Source organism: Musa acuminata, chromosome BXJ1-6 (assembly GCF_036884655.1).
Source record: "Musa acuminata AAA Group cultivar baxijiao chromosome BXJ1-6, Cavendish_Baxijiao_AAA, whole genome shotgun sequence".
Classification (NCBI taxonomy): domain Eukaryota; kingdom Viridiplantae; phylum Streptophyta; class Magnoliopsida; order Zingiberales; family Musaceae; genus Musa; species Musa acuminata.
Genome location: NC_088332.1, coordinates 10,249,615 through 10,272,595, shown reverse-complemented (window position 1 = coordinate 10,272,595; position 22,981 = coordinate 10,249,615). Strand labels below are relative to the sequence as shown.

Here is a 22,981-nt window from a genome sequence, read left to right as displayed (position 1 = left end):
GGATTGATTGTGGTAAAGTATTTCACCAAATCAGATGGTATACATATCATACAATATATACAGATCAAATGAGGCAGCCTGCCCTATAGATGTGATAGATTTGAGAATCTCAACACACTATTATTAGTTGACTATTTTAGGCTTACCAAAGCATATATAGGCCAACAGCCCCTTCCATGTGACTCATGGCCTCCTCCATGCATGCAACCTTGCTAGTTGTGGTGTGATGGAGTCTGCACCCGCCTCTACAGCAATGCAATTTATGACACTTAATCCAGTGACACTGACATCACACTGGCAGTCCAAGACTGCAGCATCCTAACATTCAATGACCAGCATGATCTATTATCGTCATCCATGGTAATCATCACTCGCAATGCAACTTTGCTGATTTGGGCCAATGATATGGGAATCCTGTAGGTTGGGAGGTCAATCACATCAACAGAAGAGATCGTGATGCCTCACATCCTCTGAGCTCTCAAAACTGTTAGCTGTGCACTGCATGCCTCCCATTCACCAGTCGACTTCTCGTCTCAAGCTCTCTATAAATTGCACCGTGTGTTAGCCCCATGGAACCAACCATCTCTCGTCTTCTTTCTCGAGCTTCTAATCAGATGTCTCAGCCGTCGAACATGGTAGACTACATCTCAACTCAGTTCTATGTTTTGACGGTATGTATGGTTGACGTGCAGAGACTATACTTTTTGTTTGTGTATGCGGTGGTCAGATTGCAGAGCCGAGAGAGAAGTTTGAACTCTGCGTGGAGCAAGGGGAACCGACGCTTGTTCCGCCGGCGGAAGAGACGGCGAAGGGCCTCTACTTCCTCTCCAACCTCGACCAGAACATTGCGGTCATAGTTCGGACCGTATACTGCTTCAGGTCGCAGGAGAAGGGGAACGAGGAAGCTGCGCAAGTGATCAAGGCGGCTCTGGCGAAGGTCCTCGTTCACTACTACCCGCTGGCCGGGCGGCTGGCGATCAGCGACGAGGGGAAGCTCATCGTCGATTGCACCGGAGAAGGGGCGGTGTTCGTGGAGGCTGAAGCAGATTGCGAGATGGAGGACGTTGGCGACATCACGAAGCCTAACCCCGACACTCTCGGCAAGCTCGTCTACACCATTCTCGGTGCCAATAACTTGCTGGAGATGCCGCCATTGGTCGTTCAGGTTCGGAACTCGCACCCTTGCAGCTTGTTTCGATCATACAATCATCGGAAGCTCATCGCGTGCTTCCTTCAGGTCACTACGTTCAGGAGCGGGGGATTCATCCTTGGGCTAGCCGTCAACCACTGCATGTTCGATGGGTTGGGAGCGATGGAGTTCGTCAACTCCTGGGGCGAAACGGCACGAGGCCTGCCGATATCGGTACCGCCGTTCGTCGACCGCACCGTTCTCGAGTCTCGAAATCCTCCTCTCGTCAGTTTTCCCCACCACGAGTTCGCCGAGATCGAAGACGTCTCCGACACCACGGCACTGTACGGTGAAGAGATGGCGTACAGGTCCTTCTGCTTCGAGCCTGAGAAGCTCGGACGCGTGAAGAGGAGAGCTCTGGAAGACGGAGCTCTCGCCAAGTGCACGACCTTCGAGGCGCTCTCCGGCCACGTGTGGAGAGCCCGGACGGAGGCGCTGAGGCTGCAGCCGGGGCAAAAGACGAAGCTCCTGTTCGCGGTCGACGGGCGGTCCCGATTCGATCCCCCGCTGCCGCAGGGCTACTTCGGCAACGGCACCATGCTCACCGCCTGCCTGAGCACGGCAGGGGACCTTCTGGGCCGCCCGCTCTCGTTCGCCGTCGGACTGGTGCAGGACGCAGTCAAGACGGTGACTGATGAGTACATGAGATCGGCGATGGACTACTTCGAAGCCACGAGGGCGAGGCCTTCGTTGACGCCCACTCTTCTGATCACAACCTGGTCTCGGCTGTCCTTCCACACCACGGACTTCGGGTGGGGGGAGCCAGTGCAGTCCGGGCCTGTGACTCTACCTGAGAAGGAGGTGATCCTGTTCCTGTCCCATGGGAAGGAGAGGAAGAGGAAGGGCATCAACGTGCTTCTCGGGCTCCCAAGCTCAGCAATGGCACGATTGCAAGATCTGATGGAGATATAAGAAGATGGAGGATGAGTGCTTGTGTTGTTCTTCTTTCAGCAATAATGTCTCTACATGCAGATGAGACAATGAGAGATTACTATTCTGCTAGAAGATGATAAGTCATCGAAGAACATTAGCTTCTGCTCACCACCAATGTCCTACGACATCACTTGGTTCTCTGTCAGTGGTTGAAGCAAGAAAAGGACTTGTCTGCTAGTTTGCTAATAGTATTTACTCGCACCAAACTTCTTTCTATTTGAGGGCACATTTCCTCTTTTCTTCATCCAATGGAGTCCTTTTCTGCTTTCAAACCCATTGTCTAATTCTTTTACTTCCTGAAAAGCTAACAACATAATTAGGATGTTCTTAAATAAACAAAAATCAAAGGTACAAGTTGATAGTATCATAATTCAATTACCTTCTCGATGGCCTTGCATCCCCAAAGAATACAGTGACTACAAGAATGAATGCATCAGTTGACTACCAGTTGACTACCACCAGTTTATCCTCATAGCAAGTGTTTGAGCTTATCCTGTCACACAAATGCTTCAACAAGATCCTTCTTCCGCTTATCACCAACATATCTGAAACCAGGGCCAATATGGAGACAACATAAACACACCAAGAATATATCGAATTGATTCTGCAGTCAACGCTATCGATATACAGGTGGTGTGTAGAGAAAACTGTAGTCTGCAATGCCTTGTGTTAGACTCTGCTACATACAGGCCACTCTCTTCCCGGGTCAGATCCATCTGTTTCGAGGCAAGCTGTGCAAGAGCATTCGCCTCGCATCATCGTATGGCATCTTCCTCTAAGAAAATAATACAATATAGAGTTGCTGGCAGACGATATAGTTGCTGCCGGTCACACACTTCACAAATGGCTTCTTGCTCTACAATATAGAGCAAGAACAGGCTGTCTTCTTTGGCGACTCGTCGATCCTTTTTTCTTATGCCATTAGAAAAAATAAGTCAGCAACAATCATTTTAAATTTGAAGGAAAACACACATTACATTAAAACTCAAAAATAAATTTACAGATCGGAGTAGTAGGTAGACAAAATGGGGTGAAATAGCTGGGTGTTTCATCAAGCTAAAGAGAATTACAAGCGAAGCAACTTTGATATTTGACAGATCAATTGATAGTACAGGTGCAAGTTTTTGTAACATGACCTATGAGTCTTTAAAAGAGCTTCATATAGAAATTCAATTGTTCCAAGTTGGATTAATTGGAGGCGTTCCTAGCATTAGAACCAACCTGCTAATATTCAATTGAAGGATCTTTACTTTGATGCACAAAAAGACATGGAATTTTCTATACATCAAATTGAACTTCTTAGAGACCGACCAAGAAAGATATCATCGGATGATAGAGTGCCACAACAACTACTAACAAGATCCAGCTTACCCGTTTTAGTTTTAGTCGAAGATGGTTGCACAACAACATGCATGGTGATCACACCTGCTGGAAGTTCACTAAAAGGTGATGATGCGCACTGGGCAACCGTCATATTGTTCTCTAATATTTTGCCCGCACTTATCAGTTTGACATCATTAGCCACCTCTGGTATAATCTTCTTATCTACAACAAAATGCAAGAACAGGAAACAACTGAATTACTAAAAGATTAACAATATAAGACTAAAATAAAACATAAAAAAAACCGACACAATAGCAGGCTAACATCACAAAGGGAAAATGAGTAAACGTCAACTGAAAGTAACAGCATATCTATGAACGTAAATGCTATAACGATAAAAGAAATGCCCAAAACGACATATGTGACTAAATCACCAACTTTAAGATAAAGCATTAAACAGTTGATAGCCAAATTCATCCAGTGTTACATCGATGTATATTTAATAATATATTAAAAATGTCACTTGATGTTGTTGCCCAAAGCAAGATTTGCTACTTTAGTTCTAAAACGGAGGCCTCTATGAGTGATGGAACTTGTCACATTATTGAACATGAGGAACTTCCCCATAAAGATTATAACAACAATATCAGTCCTGTTAAGCCCAATTCTACAAGTCAGATTTTCTTTTTTTACTGAATCAGCTAGTTTAGTTTGACATGGGTACCAAAAATTAATTTCACAAGGGGATAGATAGAGATGGATGCCATGGAAAGGAACAGAATCTAAATTTTGCTATAACCTTCCTCGCAGGAGGCAGCAAGATCGATATAGTACAGGGCGGTAATCAATATTCTGATATTTATTCTAACAATGAAAACATCGAAATCAAATCGTTGTGAAGAGAAGGAATCACCAGAAATCGACAAGTTGAAAGATCTGAAGGACCAATGACAATAATGACAAACGAGAAGTTTCTGTTAACTGGATTCTAAAGAAAGGAGAAGCTTCTGTCTTGCTGACTCGGAAAGAAAAGATTAAGAGACCCCTACCTCGTGGCCACTCGGAGATTATCCTGTCTTTGAGCATGGCGACGGTGGACGTAGAAGAGTAGCGGATCGGCCCGATGTCCGACCCATCGAACAGCCGGAACTTGAGCTCGATCAGATCCTCTTCGGGCATTTGCTCTCCGATAAATCACCAATCACCTACATAAAGGAAGCAACCAAAGAATGAATTACCAATTTGTCCATCACCACAACATCGGAATCGGAAAGAGATGGGAAAAACGCACCTTTCCCGGCGGAATCGAGCAGGGACGTTGCGATGGAGAGAAGCGAAGGAAACCGGCAAGTGAGATTTGAGAAACCCGGGAAAGGATTAAAGGTGAAATCTTGCGATGGGGATTCCAAGGCAGAGTCCCGTTAGGGTTCAAGAAGGAATGTGGTTGATCCCAAGAACAGGTAAATTACAAGAGGAAGAGGGAATAAAATTGGGAGGCGGAGTTATCAAACCATCAAAGGGATAAATACAAGCTAAAGGGCAAGCAGCGTGCGTCATGTCGACGAGACACCGGGTGTGGCCGTCGGAAGCAAGGTTGGGCCCATGTCCAGCCCTGGGTTGGCCACCGATGCCTCCAAAAACACGATAGGTACGTGCGAGCGGAAGGCAATGAGCTAAAAAAGAATTAAAGAATAAAGACTGCGCCGCATGGAAATCTTTTGATGCCCTTCTTGTCCTTATTATATGGTGTTGTCGATAAAGAGGACGGATGCGTCGATAGATGTAGAAGCTGCAGGAACGGCTAATCTCCGGCAAAGCTCCGGCAAATCTCCGGTGAAATCTAAGAGTGAGTGATACAAGATGCACCTGGAGCCACATTTCTTCTTTGTTTCAAATTTCATATGCATACGAAATAAAACTATACTCTGCTTGCTATATCAAAATAACTATACTCTGCTGCCCAGCTAATACGATCGAAGCCAAACAGATGAACAATAAAACTCACAGAAAGGAGGGAACAAAGCAAATACACAATAATTTACTTAACAAGTACGAAAGGAATAACTTTAATTAAAAGATAACCATTGTCGATCAGTCACCGCAAAAAGCAGCAAACTAAACCCATCATACATATCTTCATATCTAAGCAAAATGACTAGTGGTTGGCTTGAGGCTTCCATACCGTTGGAACAAAACTAAGACATATGCTTTTGAGGTGTCGCTTTATATATGACCAGGATACAGATGCATCATCGGCTTTTCATCATTCATTAAAGCTTGGCGAGAAGAAGACTTGGGACCAACTTTGGCGCTACACTCTCCTCCTCTGCTCCACTGGGACTGGGAGGAACATCAACCGAAGGAGAGCAGTTGAAAAAACCATGCGGCTGAAAATTTTTAAAGCCAATAAGTGGAAGCATCAAACTTGTAGAGGAAAAATAAAAATAAAACATAAAAAAGGCTCGCTTGATGAACAAAGAACATTAACCAAGTAAAGCCTCAAACATCACAAGTAGCCAAAAGAATTGATTCCATCATTGAAAAAAAAGCCATAAAGCCCCAACTTTTTGGGGCCAATATAGGTGGAATTGAGATATGTGATGTTTGAGGCTTTACCAACCAAGTATAGATGAACTGGTCACTGCAGATGAAAACGATTCACCAAAAGAAAAAGAAAAAGTAGGAATACCATGAGCATAAAACCTATGCGCTCAACAGGCATGACAGGCCAGTCTTCCAACCTTGGGATGTGGGTGACTCCAAATACATACCTGTAATTAAAGCTCGTTAGTATGAAAAACATCAGTGAACCTACTGAAAATTTCAACACACAGATTCTTGAAACTGCACATAGCCTCCAAAACAAAAGAACTAAAGCAAAATTAACCAATCCTACAAGTCCAAGTTCATAATAGGTCAACATAATGCTGCTAATATCAGAAGTAAAATATGTAGATGTCTTGCATGTATAAGCTGAAGATATAACACAACGGGGAGTTCAGAATTGTTTCTAAAGCAACAAAAAAAAAAGGCACAAGAAAAAGTGTTCATATCAATTCCAAACGATCCCAAACCATACTACTGATTAAAGATACTGACCACAGAACAATGTTAGTTTCCTCAAGGGACCTATTCTTCTTAACCCATGTGGCTAGTCCCTCATTTATCCGTGGATTTTGATTAGGAAACTCTCCTCCTGGATACATCTCGTCATGTTTATATGATGTAACCCAAAGATTATGCTTTAAAAATGCAGCTCTTCTAAAAAATTTTGCCTCTGGACCAGCTAATGGAAGGCAATTGGGACCAGGCATGAGCTTGTAGCCCGCAGGTCGACCAGTTCGATTTACAGTTCTGGTGTTCCTTACCTGAAAATCAGAATGAAGGCATAAGAAACAAAGTAGAATAGGAACAAAGTAGTAGTAACAACAGTCCCTCACGAGTATTAACATCATAAGCTATAACATTTCATTTCCTAGCAAGAATACAAACAGATGAATAGTCACCAAAGAGTGATGAAAGCCTATCCTCTTAATGCAATTGTGGTAAAGGTGGATAGAAGATTATTAAAAATTGTCCGCCAGCCAGGATCAATATAAGGATGCAAATGTAAATGAATGAGGGAAGAACAAGATTTTCCCATTAAAAGTGTAAGATGCATAACTTATAGTGAGAAGGTCAAAAATTATAAATACAACGAACAAGATCAGTTTTGTTTGGTCAATAAGTACATACATGAAGAAAATATGAATTAGTTAAGTCAATATAAAACTAGAACACTAAAATGTATAATTTGCAACAATTGGGGTCATATCTTTTCCCTGATTGGCTTATCCTGCCACTGAGACAAATATACATAATTTCAAAGCTCTAAAAGTCTTCCTTTTAACTCTTCCAAGGTCTAGGAGGCTTTTGAAATGTTTCTTCATAGTTCTATCAATTCCAGCAGTAACCAAATCAAGTAGATCTTTCTATTAACCAATAGCTTTTGTTATATAAACACACACAAAAGAAATATAGTCCTGTAGAGTTCCAATGAAGCTTGTCTCTTTTTTTTAACTTGTCTTACTAAAGACTTGGCATCAGCTTTACAGTGTTAAATCAAGCAGCTAGTAACAGAATTATATAAAATCTCACATGGAATTTTCTCAACTTGAGTTGCACCCATCTCTTCTCGTAACTTCACTGGGCCCAAAGCTTCAAATTCCATAGAAATTTCAGGTTCAATGATACAGATAATATACTACTTAGCAAACATTTAGGGCTAGCACTATGACTTTGGAATAAGAAAAAATATACGTATTTAATCCTATGGGAAACTTATAGAAGGTTGATGTACTGATAGGTTAAACATGGGAAAATTGGACAAATTACTAATTTGAGCCCATAAGAAACACAGATAAATTTGTTAGTCTGTTCAATTATAATTATCAAAGACAAATAATTTGGAAATTTGGTGGTTTTTCATACATTTAATGGACATAATAAATAATATAAAAATAATATGGTAAGCTTCCAGTAATATAGGAAAATAAAAAAGTTATCTAAAATATAAGCTTTAGAGATGCTATGGGTATGACATTTACAAAAAGCTTAAGTAAATACGAGTTTTTAAGAAAACGAAGAAGCTAGGTTCAATTTCAAAGATGCACTTGGATGTCATTCCTTAGCAGATGTGATGGCTAAATTCAAAATTCTTTTAATAGTCTGCAACTGTAGCTCATGCAGATAAGGAAATGAGTCAATAAGAATAAATCACAATACAAATAAAGTGAAGTATGTACAATCCAGTGTCTTGCAGATGAAGGATTGCAGTCACGCATAGCCTGCAACTCAGATCTGAGAAGCTTTTCTTCAGCATAGAATGCATTATTGTGAATATTATGCAGGCCAGGTTCTTCAACTTTGACATTCACCTCAACCACCTACACAAAGCACTCTTACATATACATAAAGTTCATAGCAACACAGACAGTTCAAATAAGATTTGAGCATATATAAGTTGAGACATGGGCAATAATCATTGATGAAACACAAAAAAAAATCGTATATATATATATATATATATATATATATATATATATATATATATATATATATATATATATATATATATATATATATATATATATAACGTATCAACAACCTTTGCATTGTACAGTGACCTTATTACACAAAGAATCGACAGAATTGTCATTTTTTTACGAGAAGGAATTGCATCATGTATAGACAAAAGTTCGATGATAATAACAATGATCAAAGGAAAGAAAGAAAAGAAGAACCATATGAACTATGTAACTAGGCCACTAGACACCAAGGTGACTGGGTATCCACCATGCTGCTTTGTTCCTTTAGTAAAGGTATCAAGATGCTTCCATGTATGTGGGCAAATACACAGTAGCACAAGCTTAGGGTGTTGTCTACCTTATCAACCTTTCACCTAATTCTTTAACAAGATAAACTAGTTATTTGCTTAGTGAATTTGTAGAAATCTTTCATGCACTAAAAACAACTCAAGCCAAAATTCAAAAACAATATGAAACTTAAATTTCATGTTGAGGAGTTCTTTGCAGTTTATCTTTCAGATGGGCATTCAGTGTTTCTCTTTTTCTTTTAAGAAATTGCAATTTTTAGCTACTTTTGCTAGGTATCTCAAGGTTTTCAATTTTCTTTGCAGAATTGATGTTTCCTTTCTTTGCTGTTTTCATTCTAACAGACCCAAGTTTCCTATTAGTTTTATCAAGTTAAATTTATCCTTGAAGATACCAAACAAAGCAACCAGAAAAATTAATCAAGTTTATTTTATTCTGAATTAGTGATCATGAACCGAGTAGTCATACGAAGATGATTGAGGGCTATGTAAGCCTTTTTGCATAAGTGATACAATGGGCATAAACTAAAATTCTGTTCCCTGTGAGCCTTCCGCAGAAGCAAATACTGGATTCCAGTCTCTTAGAACCACTTTCAAAAAGAATCTGGGGAAGTAACACAAGTGCGAAAAAGATTGTTGAGTTAACTACTAATAGTGATAGTGATGAATTCATACTTTTATCCTAATATGTAGTAAAGCAAGACATATACAATATTGCAGAATAAGGATTTAGGACAGGTGAAAATCAGGATAAAAGAAAGAAGAAAAATCACAAAGTAGAAATACAAAACTACATCACAACACAAAATGTAAATAAAAGGAGCACCTGATTGAAGGCTTCATTAGGTTTACAGTCAACAGCCATATCCATGCGAGCAACAAAGAAATGCTGATGAACTGGCGCATATAAACCCAGTGCTATTGTTGTACCATACTTTCTTGATTCACCAGGTCCCAAAGCCCCTAGGCTGAGAATTCCAGTTATCTTTACTTCTGCCTCAATTTTACCATCCTGCAAGAGAGTACCATGTAAGCCATATGCATCATATCCAAAGCATATGTCTATATCAAGCATGAAAAACAACAGAATGATGTAGGAGTAAGAAGATTGATTAGCAATGATTGAACTAACCATTCTGTTTTATAAGCTAAAACAGAAAAATCATGCACATATAGATAAACTACTTCCAGGTTTAGAAAAAACAAAGGATATTGAGATAACATTAAGAATGCACGAGCGTGAAAATTGCATTATGAACCCAGTTGGAGAATCTCAGCATTCATGTCAGAACATAACTTTAGGAGCTCACTCAAGCCCTACCAAGCAGGAAATTCTGTCAATATATCTTCTATATATCAAATCCAAACTTTGCCCATCTGCTCCGGTTCATCAACTATGTATGTAATGGCCGATTCTAATTTTCAATAGTTTCTCTATGTTCAATTATTTAACTTACTGCACAAGAAGTAAGCCCGTGAAAACACCTTGAACATGGAAGCAAACTGGTAACTGACACAATAAAGGTGTCTCAAAGCTCCGCAGCAATGGATATATTTTACCTAACAGGTAACAATTGTTTCTAAAAAATAACATAAATAAATAAATCTATGTGTGACATAAATATTAGATAATATATTCACCAAAATTCATTGTCTAATGTTCAAATCACTGTCAATCTTCTTACAGCAACGTAAGAGCATTTGTTTTAATAAAATGACTAGCATAATATAAATGTGCAAAACCTTTCATATCATATTTGTTAATACCTTCATAGAGCAGGAAAATTGTTTTTGATTTTATATCAGAGACTAAAAGATGTTGATTTTGACCTGAACATGCCAATCCACCAACAACCCAATGGAAGTCGATGGAGTGAAATTCATACCCAGGACATGCTGTGCCACCAGAATTAGTGAAGGAAAATAATCCAGATTTAGAATTACTATCTGATACCAGAGTCAACATAAATAGTTAGTATAAAAATAACTTATGATATTCAATTAATATCAGATGGATGATCAAGAAGGATTGTTGTCATAGGTGCAGCCCAAACAATTCGCTCAGACCATTTAGCTAACCCACCAACTTAGGCACCTATTTAAAGCAGGCAAAGCAACAGATTAACTGCCTATATAAGAGCCTGGAAAGTTAACTAAGCTCCTAATGCCTACTTTTTCTTGGGCAGACACTTGTTACAAATAATTGTTAGGAGAGAGTCCTAGAATCTGACTAAAAAAAGAGTTACAATTTTGAAAGAAAAAGGTGCAAGTAGATTTATTAACAAGTTACAAGCTAAAAGAAAGTCATTTTATTTACGTGTGCAATGAACAGTATATGCTGATCTGTTAAAACTTAGCCATGGCACATGCAACTATGCCTTAATTGTCATAGTGTGCTTCTTATTTATTCATCTACTTTAATTTATGTTAGTATTTTGGGTAGCGTCTTCCATCATAATTCACAAAAGGAGGGCCATTATAGAAGAAAACTAAACTGTCTTGCGATTATAGTTGGAATCAAGGTTTAGAATCTCAGTCCAACGCAGATACCAAACAGTGACTGGATCAATACAGTTCTGGTATGGATTAACATATTAATACTCAGTATAGGTCAGCGAAAGAGGAGAGAACTAAAAAAAGAGGATTGGTGGAGGAGAAAGACATGAAGACAGAGGAAGACGAGGAGGCAAAGCATGAGGAGATGAAGTGGAGGAAAAGGAAGTGGATGCAAACCTTAAGATGGTGGCAACAATTGGCAAGGTGGAGATGGCATCGGCAATGATGCGGCGAGGAGAAGAGGCAGACAATGGGGGAGAGACAGATAGCACATAAGCGAAAGAAAGAGAGAATGCATGAGAGTAGAAAAGAAAGAGAAAAGAATACCATGTTGTTGCATCTCATAGACTTGCATACATATCAGAGCCTTCAAACTGTAGTGAAAAAATGACAGCAAACTCATTAAAAACCAGTTCTCATATTACCTACTTAAAATTATTTAAGCAGAGACATTTTTGTCGTATCACCAAATCCATATCAAGTTACTGCCACCTAGCTAATCCAACTAAATCTTCAATCATATACTAACTCTTCCTGATACTTACTAAGTAGCACATCATGTATATTTCATTCCCAGTTGTTCAAAAGATATGGCAAATACAATAAACCTATAACAAACCCCAGTTCTCTGCAACGTCACTCGGTCCTTCCCTGATACCAAGTCAAGATACGAAGAGAAGAAGAAATTTTTTCTCCACCAGTGAAGTAAACTGTTTCTCCTAGTAGCAGGTCTTTTAAGTGTGTCACAAGTGCTTATTATCTTCTCTTCTCATGCTTCTTTTCTTTCTTTCATACCTCTTCTATCCCCAATTCCACTTGAACAAGATCATGTTCTAATAAATTTCACCCTCAAACATATCAGTTTATAGCCTTCTCAGCAAATTGCTTTCGAGAACAACTTGCCAATTCCCTAACAACCACGGGTTCATACCCAAAGTTTTGAAAAAATAACTTAATCTAACAATCTTTTTTGGACTGTCACTCTGTTACAAGATATACTCACGTTACTCATTCGGAGTAAATATTGGGACTATTTGCTAGTACATGGAAGGATTTGCACAACATTCATACCTTAAACAACATTGTGAGTGGATGAGTGCAAAAGTTAGGTGCATGTGGAATCGCAGACCATAACAGCCCATGCAGAAGCAGGCTAATCCAGCATATTGTAGTAAAGTTTTCTATAATTAGCAAAATATGAAGTTCTGATATTTGGTTGAATTATATATTATAGGTATGGCAAAAGAGAAGAACCTGAAAGTGGAATATCTTCTGTCAAATAAGTGTAAAAGCTTTCAGCAAACAAACACAAAATTAGATGAAAGGATGAGTATGCTTTAAAGGCTTAAATCATGACTAGATTGTCCAAAAAGTTACAATTTCAGATTATCAGGTATAATCAAACATTATGTTACTAGCAACTAGAACAAGAAGCATAAAGTGCAAAATTTTCCAACTTACCTGATAGAAGTGCCAGAAAAAGCCATATTCATAATTAGCAACTGTACATATGAAGGACACACTTAGCCTTCTTGATCGCCTAACTTCTGCTAAGCCTGTTCTCCAATCTTGGTGCTTCCATAGGATCCCATGGTCCTCTTCATGCAAACAAACACAATTCTCAATAGTTTCAACACCACCAGTGTAGTTTGTGAAATGGGCATCAAAGTATTTGATGTAACCCAAGCAGTCACAGCCCTGGATTGACATATATTTTAAGACACAAATTGGAAAAGCAAATACAACTAATGAAGCATAAAACAGATCTGCAAGCATAGCACATTTGACCTTTTTAAGAGAGTGTGCATTTTTTCCAAGGCCATCTTCCCCAGCATCAAATGCATTTTTACGGTAATGAGGTTCATTTGGATCTCCATGAGGAACTACCATCTCCACGAAGCTTAGCCTGTGAGCAATAGGTCTCCGTCCACGACTACCATCAACATATGCTAGAGAATGTATGACTAATCCCTCCCTTGGCGTGAAACCAATCCGGAAATTCCACTATTCAGCAGAAAAGAGGAAGATTGTGAGTTCACTGCAAGCTTTGAAAGAAATAGGTGAAAAAACCAGAGAATGATGCAATAAATGAACAGAATACCTTTTGCCATTGCACAAAGTAACCATTTACACGAAAACTGGGACCTTCAGGCTGAAGAATTTGCAGAGGTTTCACATCACTTCGGTCAATGCCTCCTCGTGTTTCTCCAGGAGTATAGTTTCTCAAAGGATCTGCTGGAGGTAGAGGCACCAATTTTCTATCTTCAAATTCGATTATAACATTATTTTGAATATCCACAAGAACATGTATGCCTTCAACGGGACGTGCGTAACCATTCTCCATGGGGCAGTCACTCTCAGTTCTGCAAAATATTAGTGGTCTTGCAAGTCTGCGATTAGGACCATCAGCATCACTGTAGAAACCAACACACCTGGATACACAGGTGAAAAAAGAGAAATCATAATTAAAAAGTAGCAACTGCAATGGCATTATATCCCGATAATAGCTTATAGTAAATAAACGAACAAGTCGAGCATACCAAGAATCAACCATCACAAGATCCATGTCCTCTACTCCTCTCTTTCTCATTGCCTCTATGAATGGAAGGTGACTTTTTACAGCAGCTTCACATTCCGCATACTCCATGGCATCCTAGATTTATAAAATAAGATCACCGGTCAAAATCACCTATTATATGAAAAAACCATAAGCTTCTAATAAGTAAGCAACGACCAATATAAAAGGAAAAATCTTGCTTTTCAACATACAATCAGAAATGTAATAGCATAAAATACCTTTGATAAGGAACTTGAGGATGCTATGCTTATATCATGAACGATAAAGTAAGAGATTTCGAAACAAATATGATACAATGATTTAAGAACTAATTGTAGATTCAGGGTTATAGAACTAATTGAGAAGAATAAGTTCGACAAAACATATTAGCAAAAGAGAATACAAGAAGAAAATCATCTAAGATTATGCCCACATCAGCCTCTCCAAAACCACATACCATGGAGGGTTGGACTACCGGAACAACTTCAGAGGAGATGACTTTTCCCCTGTGACGGCCACCCCGAGTAGCCGCATGAACTTCTGAGAGTTCGACGATCCAAATGCTTGTCTCATTTGACCTTTTGTTGTAAACAACAAGCCTAGCCCTCCGAGGAGGAAGCTTACCCAGGATGACAGGACCACCTTTTGTTCTGGGGAGTAGTGATGGTTGAAAAGGGGGAAAGAAGTAGGCATCAGCCAATGCCACAACGTTCTTCTCTGGTTCCAACAGAACAACTTCTATAAATCGCATACCATCTCTAACCTGAAAAGAAGTTTACCTTAATTATTGAAGTCAAGTGTTCAAATATACCAAAAGAAAGCTCATGAAGCAAGCAAAGCATCTAAAGAACCTCTGGAGTTGCACCAGCAGCCCTGACTGTTGCTACTGCAACTAATATCTCAGCTGCAGACAGTGGATCTAGAGGATGGCTATTTTGAGCTCTCATCACAATCGGAATTGCTGCAGTTAGACCACCAAATGTCAGGATCAAACAAAGGATAATAATAAACACATACAAAAATGACCTAATTATCACTATAAAGAGTGATATGATCGAACATAAACAACAAAAAAGATAAAAAGTGATGTAGACAAATGAAATCTAAGGCAGACACCACTTATAACTATCTTGGAATTGATACCGCCAAGTCCACATAGTCAACCAGGCAGCAAATGATCTCAATATGTTAAGGGTCTTCACGGAGAGAAGTGCAGGGAAGAAGGGAAACTGCTCGCAGGCCATAGTGCAGTACAATGAGGTGATCGGTTTTACATTACACATTCATAGAACACAACACTTGTTACATAGATAATAGACATATAACAAGCTATGTAAATCATTTTTCCCTTAATTTACACATCATGACCAATCAATGTGACAAAGCGTGAGAAAGCAAGATAATATGAGTTCTTATCGCATGGGCCGATTGAGCCCTCCAAATCCACTCCTTGTTTACGTGGTCTTCCTTTATTATCTCCCAAAACTCTTCCATGATACACACTAAACTTGAACAATAAAATATTTCATTTCAAGTTCTTAAATAGCTTCATCGAATTTCATCCTAGGTATCCTAAATGATAGCTACAGCCCTTTTTTCGTACAGCCTGAAATCTTGTTGTGTAAAAAATTTAGATGTTCGTGCCTTTTTTCTTCCTCTTTCTAGTTCTATGTCTGATTTTGCCCTATCTCTGCTCCTTTTTCTCATGTAAGCACATCATAAATAGATCCTAACAACCCTTCATTCAACCAGTCAATAGCGGACCTCTTAACCCATCGTACCCTTATAAGTTTCACGGCGAGGTCCCTTATCGAGAAGGGATCCTATCCTTGTCACGTCTTTCTTTGTCATGGATCGAATCTCGGACAAACTTGTCGGTGTCTTGAACCGATCCTCTTCATCTCCAGTCAAGCCTTTATGCAGAATGATCCAAACACGAAGGAAACAAGGATAACGAGAAAGAACCACAGAAGAAGAGCAAGGCAGGTCCAACAAGTCATCACCTTTGGAAGAGGGCTTCATGGGAGGGGCCGGGACGTCTTCGGCGGGGGCGATCAACTTTCCGACGGCCTCGACCTGCGGCGCGGCGGCCCGCCTCTCATCAGCCACGGGAACCCATTCTTGGACGGCTCCCTTGGCACCGACGACGTCACAGACGGGAGGGTCGGCGTGCGTCGCTTTTTCCTGAGTTGCGGCCATTGTAGAGGGTTCGCAAGCTCACCGAATCCGCCGTAGTATCCCTCCTCGCTGGAACTGCAATCTGACATGCAGCGTGCCTCCGTAGCCTTCCGCGCTCTCTCTCTCTCTCACGCCCTCCCTCGTCCTTCAAACCCTCCCCAGCGATCTCCCTTCACGATTTAATTCTATCCTATAGACTTGCGTTGAAAGAAGACACAAACCCTAGACAAATCGGCCTTCGATAGGAGGAGGAGGAGGAGGAGGAGGAAGAGAACGAAAGAGCCGGGTGTCCGAAACGAAGAGGGTTAAAGAAAGGGGGAAGGAGAGGAGGTGGCGCATTTATAAGGGAACGGTTCGACTGGCCTTTCAATGACGCCGCGGGAGCGAGCAAGAGAGGGAGCGAGCGACGTGGTAGTGCAATAGGATTGGATGGTGGAGGTGGATGGACAGCGAAACCAAACCCGTACTTATTTGCTGGCTCGACGTCTTTATCAAAGATGTGACAAAGCACCACGTAGGAGAGAGAGAGAGAGAGAGAGAGAGGCAGCTTTCGGTCTTCTCACTGTCCAACGTACTAACAGTACTCACATAGTGAAGCGCAAATTTTCGGGAAAAGTTCTTCGTTTTGATGTTACTTTTTCTTTTTTTTTCATCGTTATTTTTCGTTGATCTAATACAGCTGCAATGGCAACACATTAAAAAAAAACATATTATAATTGGTATAAATATTTTAAAATTATTTTCCAATTACTATATTAAATGAAGTGTCGAATAATGGGGGTGAAGTTACCGGAGAAGGTGAGGGGATCGGGTGGAGTGATAGCGATACGCGAGGTGGGTTGTGTGATAGGAGCACCCTCATGTAGTAGCCGAATACAATAATAAGACATTGGACCGGGAAACGAGGGATGCTGCCACCGCTGTCACGTTAAAGGGTCCCACCATCCGTGAGATGACAGCCTGGGATCCGCGTCTGATACACGACGGTTGTCTCGTTCCTCAGGTGTGCAAGAGGAGAATCGTAAGATCCAATAAGCACGTGCAATCGACGTGATGAATCAATTTGGATCTTTGAATATTCCCATAAATCTCGTCATTTTCAACTTTATCATGCGGGCCCGTTCGTCTGTCCATAACGGAATATATTATGTTTGGGAAAACGATGTGAAATTTTTTATGATTCCTTACCGAGAGATCAAATTCTGTTTACCGTCGAAATATTCCCGTGATCGACGTGGGGCCCTAACGTTCGAGAAGGAAGGGTTCGTAAACCAAAATATAGTCACCCGATAACTCACCCAAACACCTGCTGTGCCCGTTCCGCTACGAATGCTTAAACAGTCACCAATAAGAGATAGACACGTAGGTGACAGTTTCGTTTGGAGTTTGACGGTACGACAGTATGCATATGCATGATATATATATACATATATATAAAGCATGGAAAGAGTGAAGGGGACTGCAATTAGTGCTTATATTGACAGTTGCCGACGAGGAGTCAACTTATCGAGTGCAGCTTTCGACTCGGTGCTCGCCAACGATGACCTCGCGACAATAATCGCCCAGTGGTGGATCGGATTCGCTTTCGCGGACGCGAGAATCTAATTTGAGGCGTATAATTATACCACAGCAACAATTCTGAGAGATAATGCTCGACGTGGCGTAAGTTCATAGGATTGCTACGTGTAGAGGTGTATTGCAGGCTGGGTTGGGTCGGGTCGGGCGTTCATGATCCGTTTTGGTATAAGAAAAAGAAGAGGAGCAAACCATAAGGGCCTCCTACTATTTGTCGTCGGCCCGATCGCAGATAAAAGCCCTAACTATCAGGCTTAAGGCGTTCGGAAGGAGAAAAAGAGATCCCGCCATTCCCGATTCTCCGCAGCTGCTGCTACTCTTCTATACGGCCGGCGTCCTACGATCCTCATTCTCCCATTTTCTGGCTTGCTCGCGCGATCGATCGATCTGGAAATGGCGTGGTGCGAAGGAGCGGAGGCGCCGCCCCTTCGTCTCATCGCCTCTTGGTGAGCTCATTATCCCTCTTGCACCATTTCATTTGCCCTTGCTATGAATGCCCTCCTGTTCTCGTGTCCAGGATCCTTTCCTTTTTCTTGAATCATACGGATCCTAGCAAGGAGAAAGAGAAGTACGTCTGCCTCTCTCTCTCTCTCTCTCTCTCTCTCTCTCTCTCTCTCTCTCTCTCTGGCTCGCTCGCGCGATCGATCGATCTGGAAATGGCGTGGTGCGAAGGAGCGGATGCGCCGCCCCGTCTTCTATCGCCTCTGGTGAGCTCATTATCCCTCTCGCTCCAATTTATTTGCCCTTACTATGGATGCCCTCTTCGGTGCTCGTCCCCAGGATCCTTTTCTTTTTTCTTTAATTACACTGTTCCTAACAAGGAGAAAGAGAAATACCTCTCTCTCTCTCTCTCTCTCTCTCTCTCTCTCTCCTCTGGTTCTCGCGCGATCGATCGTTCTGGATATGGCGTGGTGCGAAAATGAAAGGTGATGGCTACGAAGGAAATAAGGTGTTTATGGCCTGCACCTTCTATTGGATTAATGCATCCTTGTGCCTTTCTCGGAGAAAGCTTTAAAGCCTACTTTACAAATAAACCTGACTATGCTCTTCTCACATTAAACCTTGACACATTTCATTTCGAGATGATAATATCTGTTTCTTTCCGTGTTTGTTGTCCTCTCTTAGCAACCAACCACTCCGTCTCGTAATCTCATGCTCGTCTTAACGCTAGTCACAGCTCACCAACTGGTTCACTGGTCCCTAAGGACCCGAAGTGACATCAGCCTCCTTGCCTTCTCTATGAGGTCGACAGATTAGAAGACACGTAGAAATTTTTGGTCCCCACTAAAGGTGCACTTTGATGAACAGAGTCGAAAATGCCATACCTCTTATTTAGAGACGGCAATTGAATCATATGGAATTATCACTTTAACAATATGCAATAGAACTCAAAATGGATGGAGGGAGTGTGTCGACTTAACTACTTACTTGGGGAGCATCAGGCGTAGAAGACACACAAAGGCATCAAACATGTTGACTTGAATTACTCATGTAAAAAGTGCAAGAGACACACAAGGGTGTTGGGACGTGTCAACTTGAACTATTCACGTAGGAAATGTCAGATGTAGGCGATCAATGAGGACATCGTGATATGTCGACTTAAACTACCTACACTGGAAGAGCATTAGACACATGAGACACGTGAGAGCATCAAGCATATCTACTTGAACTGCCTATATAGGGAGTGTCGAATACATGAGAGAGATAGCGGGAGAAATACAAAGGAGGCATCGGGTGTCAAGGAGCCTCAATAAGGACCGTAGCAGAGGAGCAAAGAGAGAGAGAGTAGCAAACATCATCACTAAAGTGGAAGCAACAGTGAGGAGCTATGGCCGCAGGTGAAGAGGCGTTGGTGATGGCATGGAAAAGTGAGCGGTCGTGAGAATGAGAATAGGGTTTCTCTCCAATGGGCCCGTGACAAGGGTTAGGTAGTGGGACTTGGCTTGTTGAACCATTTGTAATATTTTAGTTCAAGTCAAGTTGAATCAATTTCAATTAGGTTTGTAATTGGCCTAGGCGAGCGCATGAACCGCCCAATGCCTAGGCCCAAGTGCGCTCCTAAGCAGCACCCAATTGAAGATGCTCACTCAACCCCTATTTGAGGCACTTGAGACGCACCTCACTCAAGCACCGAGATGAGCGCCCGAGTGCCTCTTAATATCATTGTCTAGGAAGTATACGTGACTAAAGTAATATTTAATTATTTTTAAATACAAATAATATCATCAAAGTCCTGAAGTAGGTATTGTTCTTTGGGATACACAAATTCATACCTTGAAGCACAATCGAGAGGTAAATATCATGATCTTTATGTTTTATTAATTGGGACAACACATTGAATCCAATCAAAATCTACTCGACATGCCACATCAACTTCCAAGGATGACAAAGAGTCTTCTAAATGTGCTACCGTTGCACATGATACATAACAGGAATATTCTCTCATTAAATCAGTGATTATAAAACTAATACTGCATAAAGTAGCTTTTCGAGTATCTCTTCACTCTGAAGTCAGTGAACTAGACTTCAGTTCTTCAATGAACCACTTCTGCAAAGGGTTTTGCCCTTTGTAGAAGTGGCATATGAGATATAAGATTTGAACACTTTTTTACCCCTTGTTTGGTAGATAAGTAAAAGATTACCCATTAAATCACTGAAGGAACCTCCCTGATGAACACTATATATTCAACATAAATCTACAGGCATACTTTTCATCTCTTTTGTCTCTCCTCTTACTTCTGATCTGATCTTTTGTCTTTTTCACTTTTCTAACCTTTCTTTTGCTTATTTTTCTGTTCATGGTATTCTTTATTAGAGTTGCTATTTCAACGGGCCATCGAAAGACAGGTAGTAACGACTTCCCTCGAATCAACATGTCTTGGATATCCATGTTTTGCTTCTTGTTTCTTGAGCTAAAATGATATAATTTGTGTTCCTATGCATTTTGTTGTTAATGATTACGGGGATGTATTCTATGCTAGTCTTTTTGTCTGCTCATATTTTAAGCATTATTTGCCCTCGGTTTGATGGTTCAATTATGATTAATCATTGGAAACATGCTTCGTCTAGTTGGAGATCGAGCAAGTTATTTGGTAGAAGAGTATTGGAGGGTACAAAGGAAAGCATTACTTGGACTCCTTTCATCACTCTAACGTTTGTTGTTGCTATTCTTCTTTTTATCCCTTTCTTTTGCAGATATAATAGAACAAAACATACAATCTGTCCATATATGGACATCGAGTGTGGAATATTTTGTACAGTCCATACTCCTATGTGTTTTGCTGCTAATGATGACTAGGGAGGAACTTCCTAAGACAACCGAAGTAAAAAAGAATTCAGAAGACATTTAAAGCATAGAACTACATTCGTGTTGGACCTAAATTTTCCCCTTTGCTCACTAATAATTGTAAAATACTCGACTTACAGGGTGACAATGACGCTGAAGTGGTGAAATGGCCTTGCTGATCGTGGTCATTTTTGTCGGGATCATTTCGTCACTTTGGAGTGGTTGTAGTCCTGCAAGATATGCACTTTACAATTTAAAGTGAACAAAAAGAAAAATTGAGATCCAGCCCAATCATGTGGTCCTCTACTCCACTATCTTAGGAAGTATTTCTCTGCCAAGTGTCTTTCTCCATTTGCCTTGAAAAGTTTCTCTTCATCATAGGCTTTGAGGACGGGGAGGGATTTTTAACCGAATAAATATACACCACTTGGAGAGAGGGAAGTTGAGGATTATATTTTTAAAAAAAAAGGAAAAAGGAAAGGTGATAACAAATACACAATCTGATCATATATCTGATGATCAGTGTGGTTCATCTTTGATATTTTGTACAGTCTATACTCCTAGGCATTTTATTGTTAATGAATACTGGGATGTATAATAATATGTTAGGCTTTTGTCACTGCTACTTTGGAAAATAACTGTTTGTAATATTACAAGCATTACTTCCCTTCAGTTTGATGATTAAAATTCGAATATATTGTTGAACAGGCTTCATTTTTAGTGATTAGTGTATACAGATTGATTTTTTTGGCGTTATAATTTCTTTGGCTTTAACGTGCTGTGATTGTGGGGAATATGTACTGAGCTATAGTTATAATAAATTTTTATTACCATTTATGTTAATTACTTATGTCGGCTTTGGAATGTGAACCCACTCCTTATGAAGTGCAAGCAGCAAACGGGAGGGAGGCAAGTGATGAAGGTCATTACCTAATGCTATTCCGATCATAAGTAGCAGCTTTGCTTTGCCACCCTCCCGTTTAGCACCTTCTTTTCATCGTTAAAAAATAAACTAAGAAGAATACTTTTCCTGAGGTGTGTGATGCATGCACTCGCATTTGTGTGATGAGCTAAAAGAAACTCTTGATGCTACTGAACTCAGTCTCGACCTATAAATTATTTGATTTTCATGAACTCCTGATGCTACTCAAAAGCGCATCAAACTCGACGCACTGATGACGAACCTACCCATTTCGTCAAAGCCGAGTTGGTGTGTCATGAACACCACCGGGATTTCACGAGGAATCAAATAATTTGTAGATCAAGAGAAAGAAACTACAAGTATTATAGTAAGGCTTTAGGTTTTAGCTCAGCATACACATACCAACCATCACACGTCTTAGAATTGGTTTCGTGTGTGTTTCATTTATCCTATTGACAAAGAAAATAAGGTATTATCCAAGTGATGACCTTCAACTTATGATAGTAAGGGATGAGTTGCCTAGAGAGAATGGGGAACATGAGAGTGTCAATTCAAATGAAAACATTAATGTGGCCGCTAGTTCCCCAAAAATATCATATTGTATTAAATTAGATTCCATAATAGTTGAGATATTCCAAAAGGGATATTTCGAAAATTGATCTGAATCTATCTTTGTTGATTTCGTTTAAAGAAATGAAGGGGAGCATGGTCAGATTTATTTGTAAACTTATAGTCGTCTCTGTGAAAGGGATAATATATATATATATATATATATATATATATATATATATATATATATATATATATATATATATATATATCTTAGGTGTCTCGTGCATTTATTGGTATGTTTTGATGCATTTATACATCTTATGCATCTAACATTTTCTATATTGCTGGTTCATAACTAGCATGTCACAAAGATCTAACACCACTTATTGAAGTGGGTAAGTCAATACATTTTGATGCCCTCCACACATCTTAACCAACATCCCTATACAATTGGTTCAAGTCAATGTGTCTTGATATCCTCATGATGTATTTGGCGCCCTTTATACATGTGGTCCTTTCGTATGTCTCATGAGTTTGTC

The 22,981-nt window shown here is 40.2% G+C and overlaps 3 protein-coding genes and 1 long non-coding RNA gene across 11 annotated transcripts; 2 read left to right on the top strand and 2 right to left on the bottom strand.

The window, feature by feature from the left end:
* Positions 1–58: 58 nt before the first annotated feature.
* On the bottom strand, positions 59–5,113 carry LOC135676182 (membrane-anchored ubiquitin-fold protein 4-like). 7 transcript variants are annotated; one of them, XR_010514170.1, is made up of 6 exons: positions 4,737–5,110; positions 4,495–4,650; positions 3,494–3,667; positions 2,502–2,667; positions 2,232–2,418; positions 59–2,086 (listed from the first exon to the last, which is right to left on the bottom strand). XR_010514170.1 is itself a non-coding variant. In XM_065187071.1 (4 exons), exons 2-4 carry the CDS (start codon positions 4,622–4,624, stop codon positions 2,564–2,566), a joined length of 408 nt encoding a protein of 135 aa, XP_065043143.1. In that variant the 5' UTR covers positions 4,625–4,650; positions 4,737–5,113; the 3' UTR covers positions 2,501–2,563. The 7 variants fall into 7 exon arrangements, 3 of the variants coding, with proteins under 3 accessions (XP_065043143.1, XP_065043144.1, XP_065043145.1); XR_010514169.1 differs by lacking the exon at positions 59–2,086 and adding an exon at positions 2,091–2,151; XR_010514171.1 differs by lacking the exon at positions 59–2,086 and having other exon boundaries at positions 2,091–2,426; positions 4,737–5,113.
* LOC135675466 (omega-hydroxypalmitate O-feruloyl transferase-like) lies at positions 570–2,101 on the top strand. Its single transcript, XM_065185618.1, has 3 exons — positions 570–671; positions 728–1,165; positions 1,238–2,101. The coding sequence occupies exons 1-3, from the start codon at positions 570–572 to the stop codon at positions 2,099–2,101; spliced, it is 1,404 nt and encodes a 467-aa protein (XP_065041690.1).
* Positions 5,114–5,514: 401 nt separating the features above from the next.
* On the bottom strand, positions 5,515–16,495 carry LOC135676180 (amine oxidase [copper-containing] zeta, peroxisomal-like). 2 transcript variants are annotated; one of them, XM_065187065.1, is made up of 12 exons: positions 15,933–16,495; positions 14,781–14,890; positions 14,387–14,692; positions 13,913–14,025; positions 13,474–13,804; positions 13,161–13,376; positions 12,834–13,070; positions 9,643–9,828; positions 8,230–8,370; positions 6,545–6,813; positions 6,135–6,216; positions 5,515–5,832 (listed from the first exon to the last, which is right to left on the bottom strand). In XM_065187065.1, the coding sequence occupies exons 1-12, from the start codon at positions 16,126–16,128 to the stop codon at positions 5,716–5,718; spliced, it is 2,304 nt and encodes a 767-aa protein (XP_065043137.1). In that variant the 5' UTR covers positions 16,129–16,495; the 3' UTR covers positions 5,515–5,715. The 2 variants fall into 2 exon arrangements, with proteins under 2 accessions (XP_065043137.1, XP_065043138.1); XM_065187066.1 differs by lacking the exons at positions 5,515–5,832; positions 6,135–6,216 and adding an exon at positions 7,583–7,642 and having other exon boundaries at positions 6,675–6,813; positions 15,933–16,494.
* A 1,442-nt stretch (positions 16,496–17,937) lies between these two features.
* Positions 17,938–21,640, top strand: LOC135676179 (uncharacterized). The gene is made up of 2 exons (XR_010514167.1): positions 17,938–18,128; positions 18,200–21,640. It is a non-coding gene; the product is annotated as an uncharacterized LOC135676179 (long non-coding RNA).
* Positions 21,641–22,981: the final 1,341 nt, after the last annotated feature.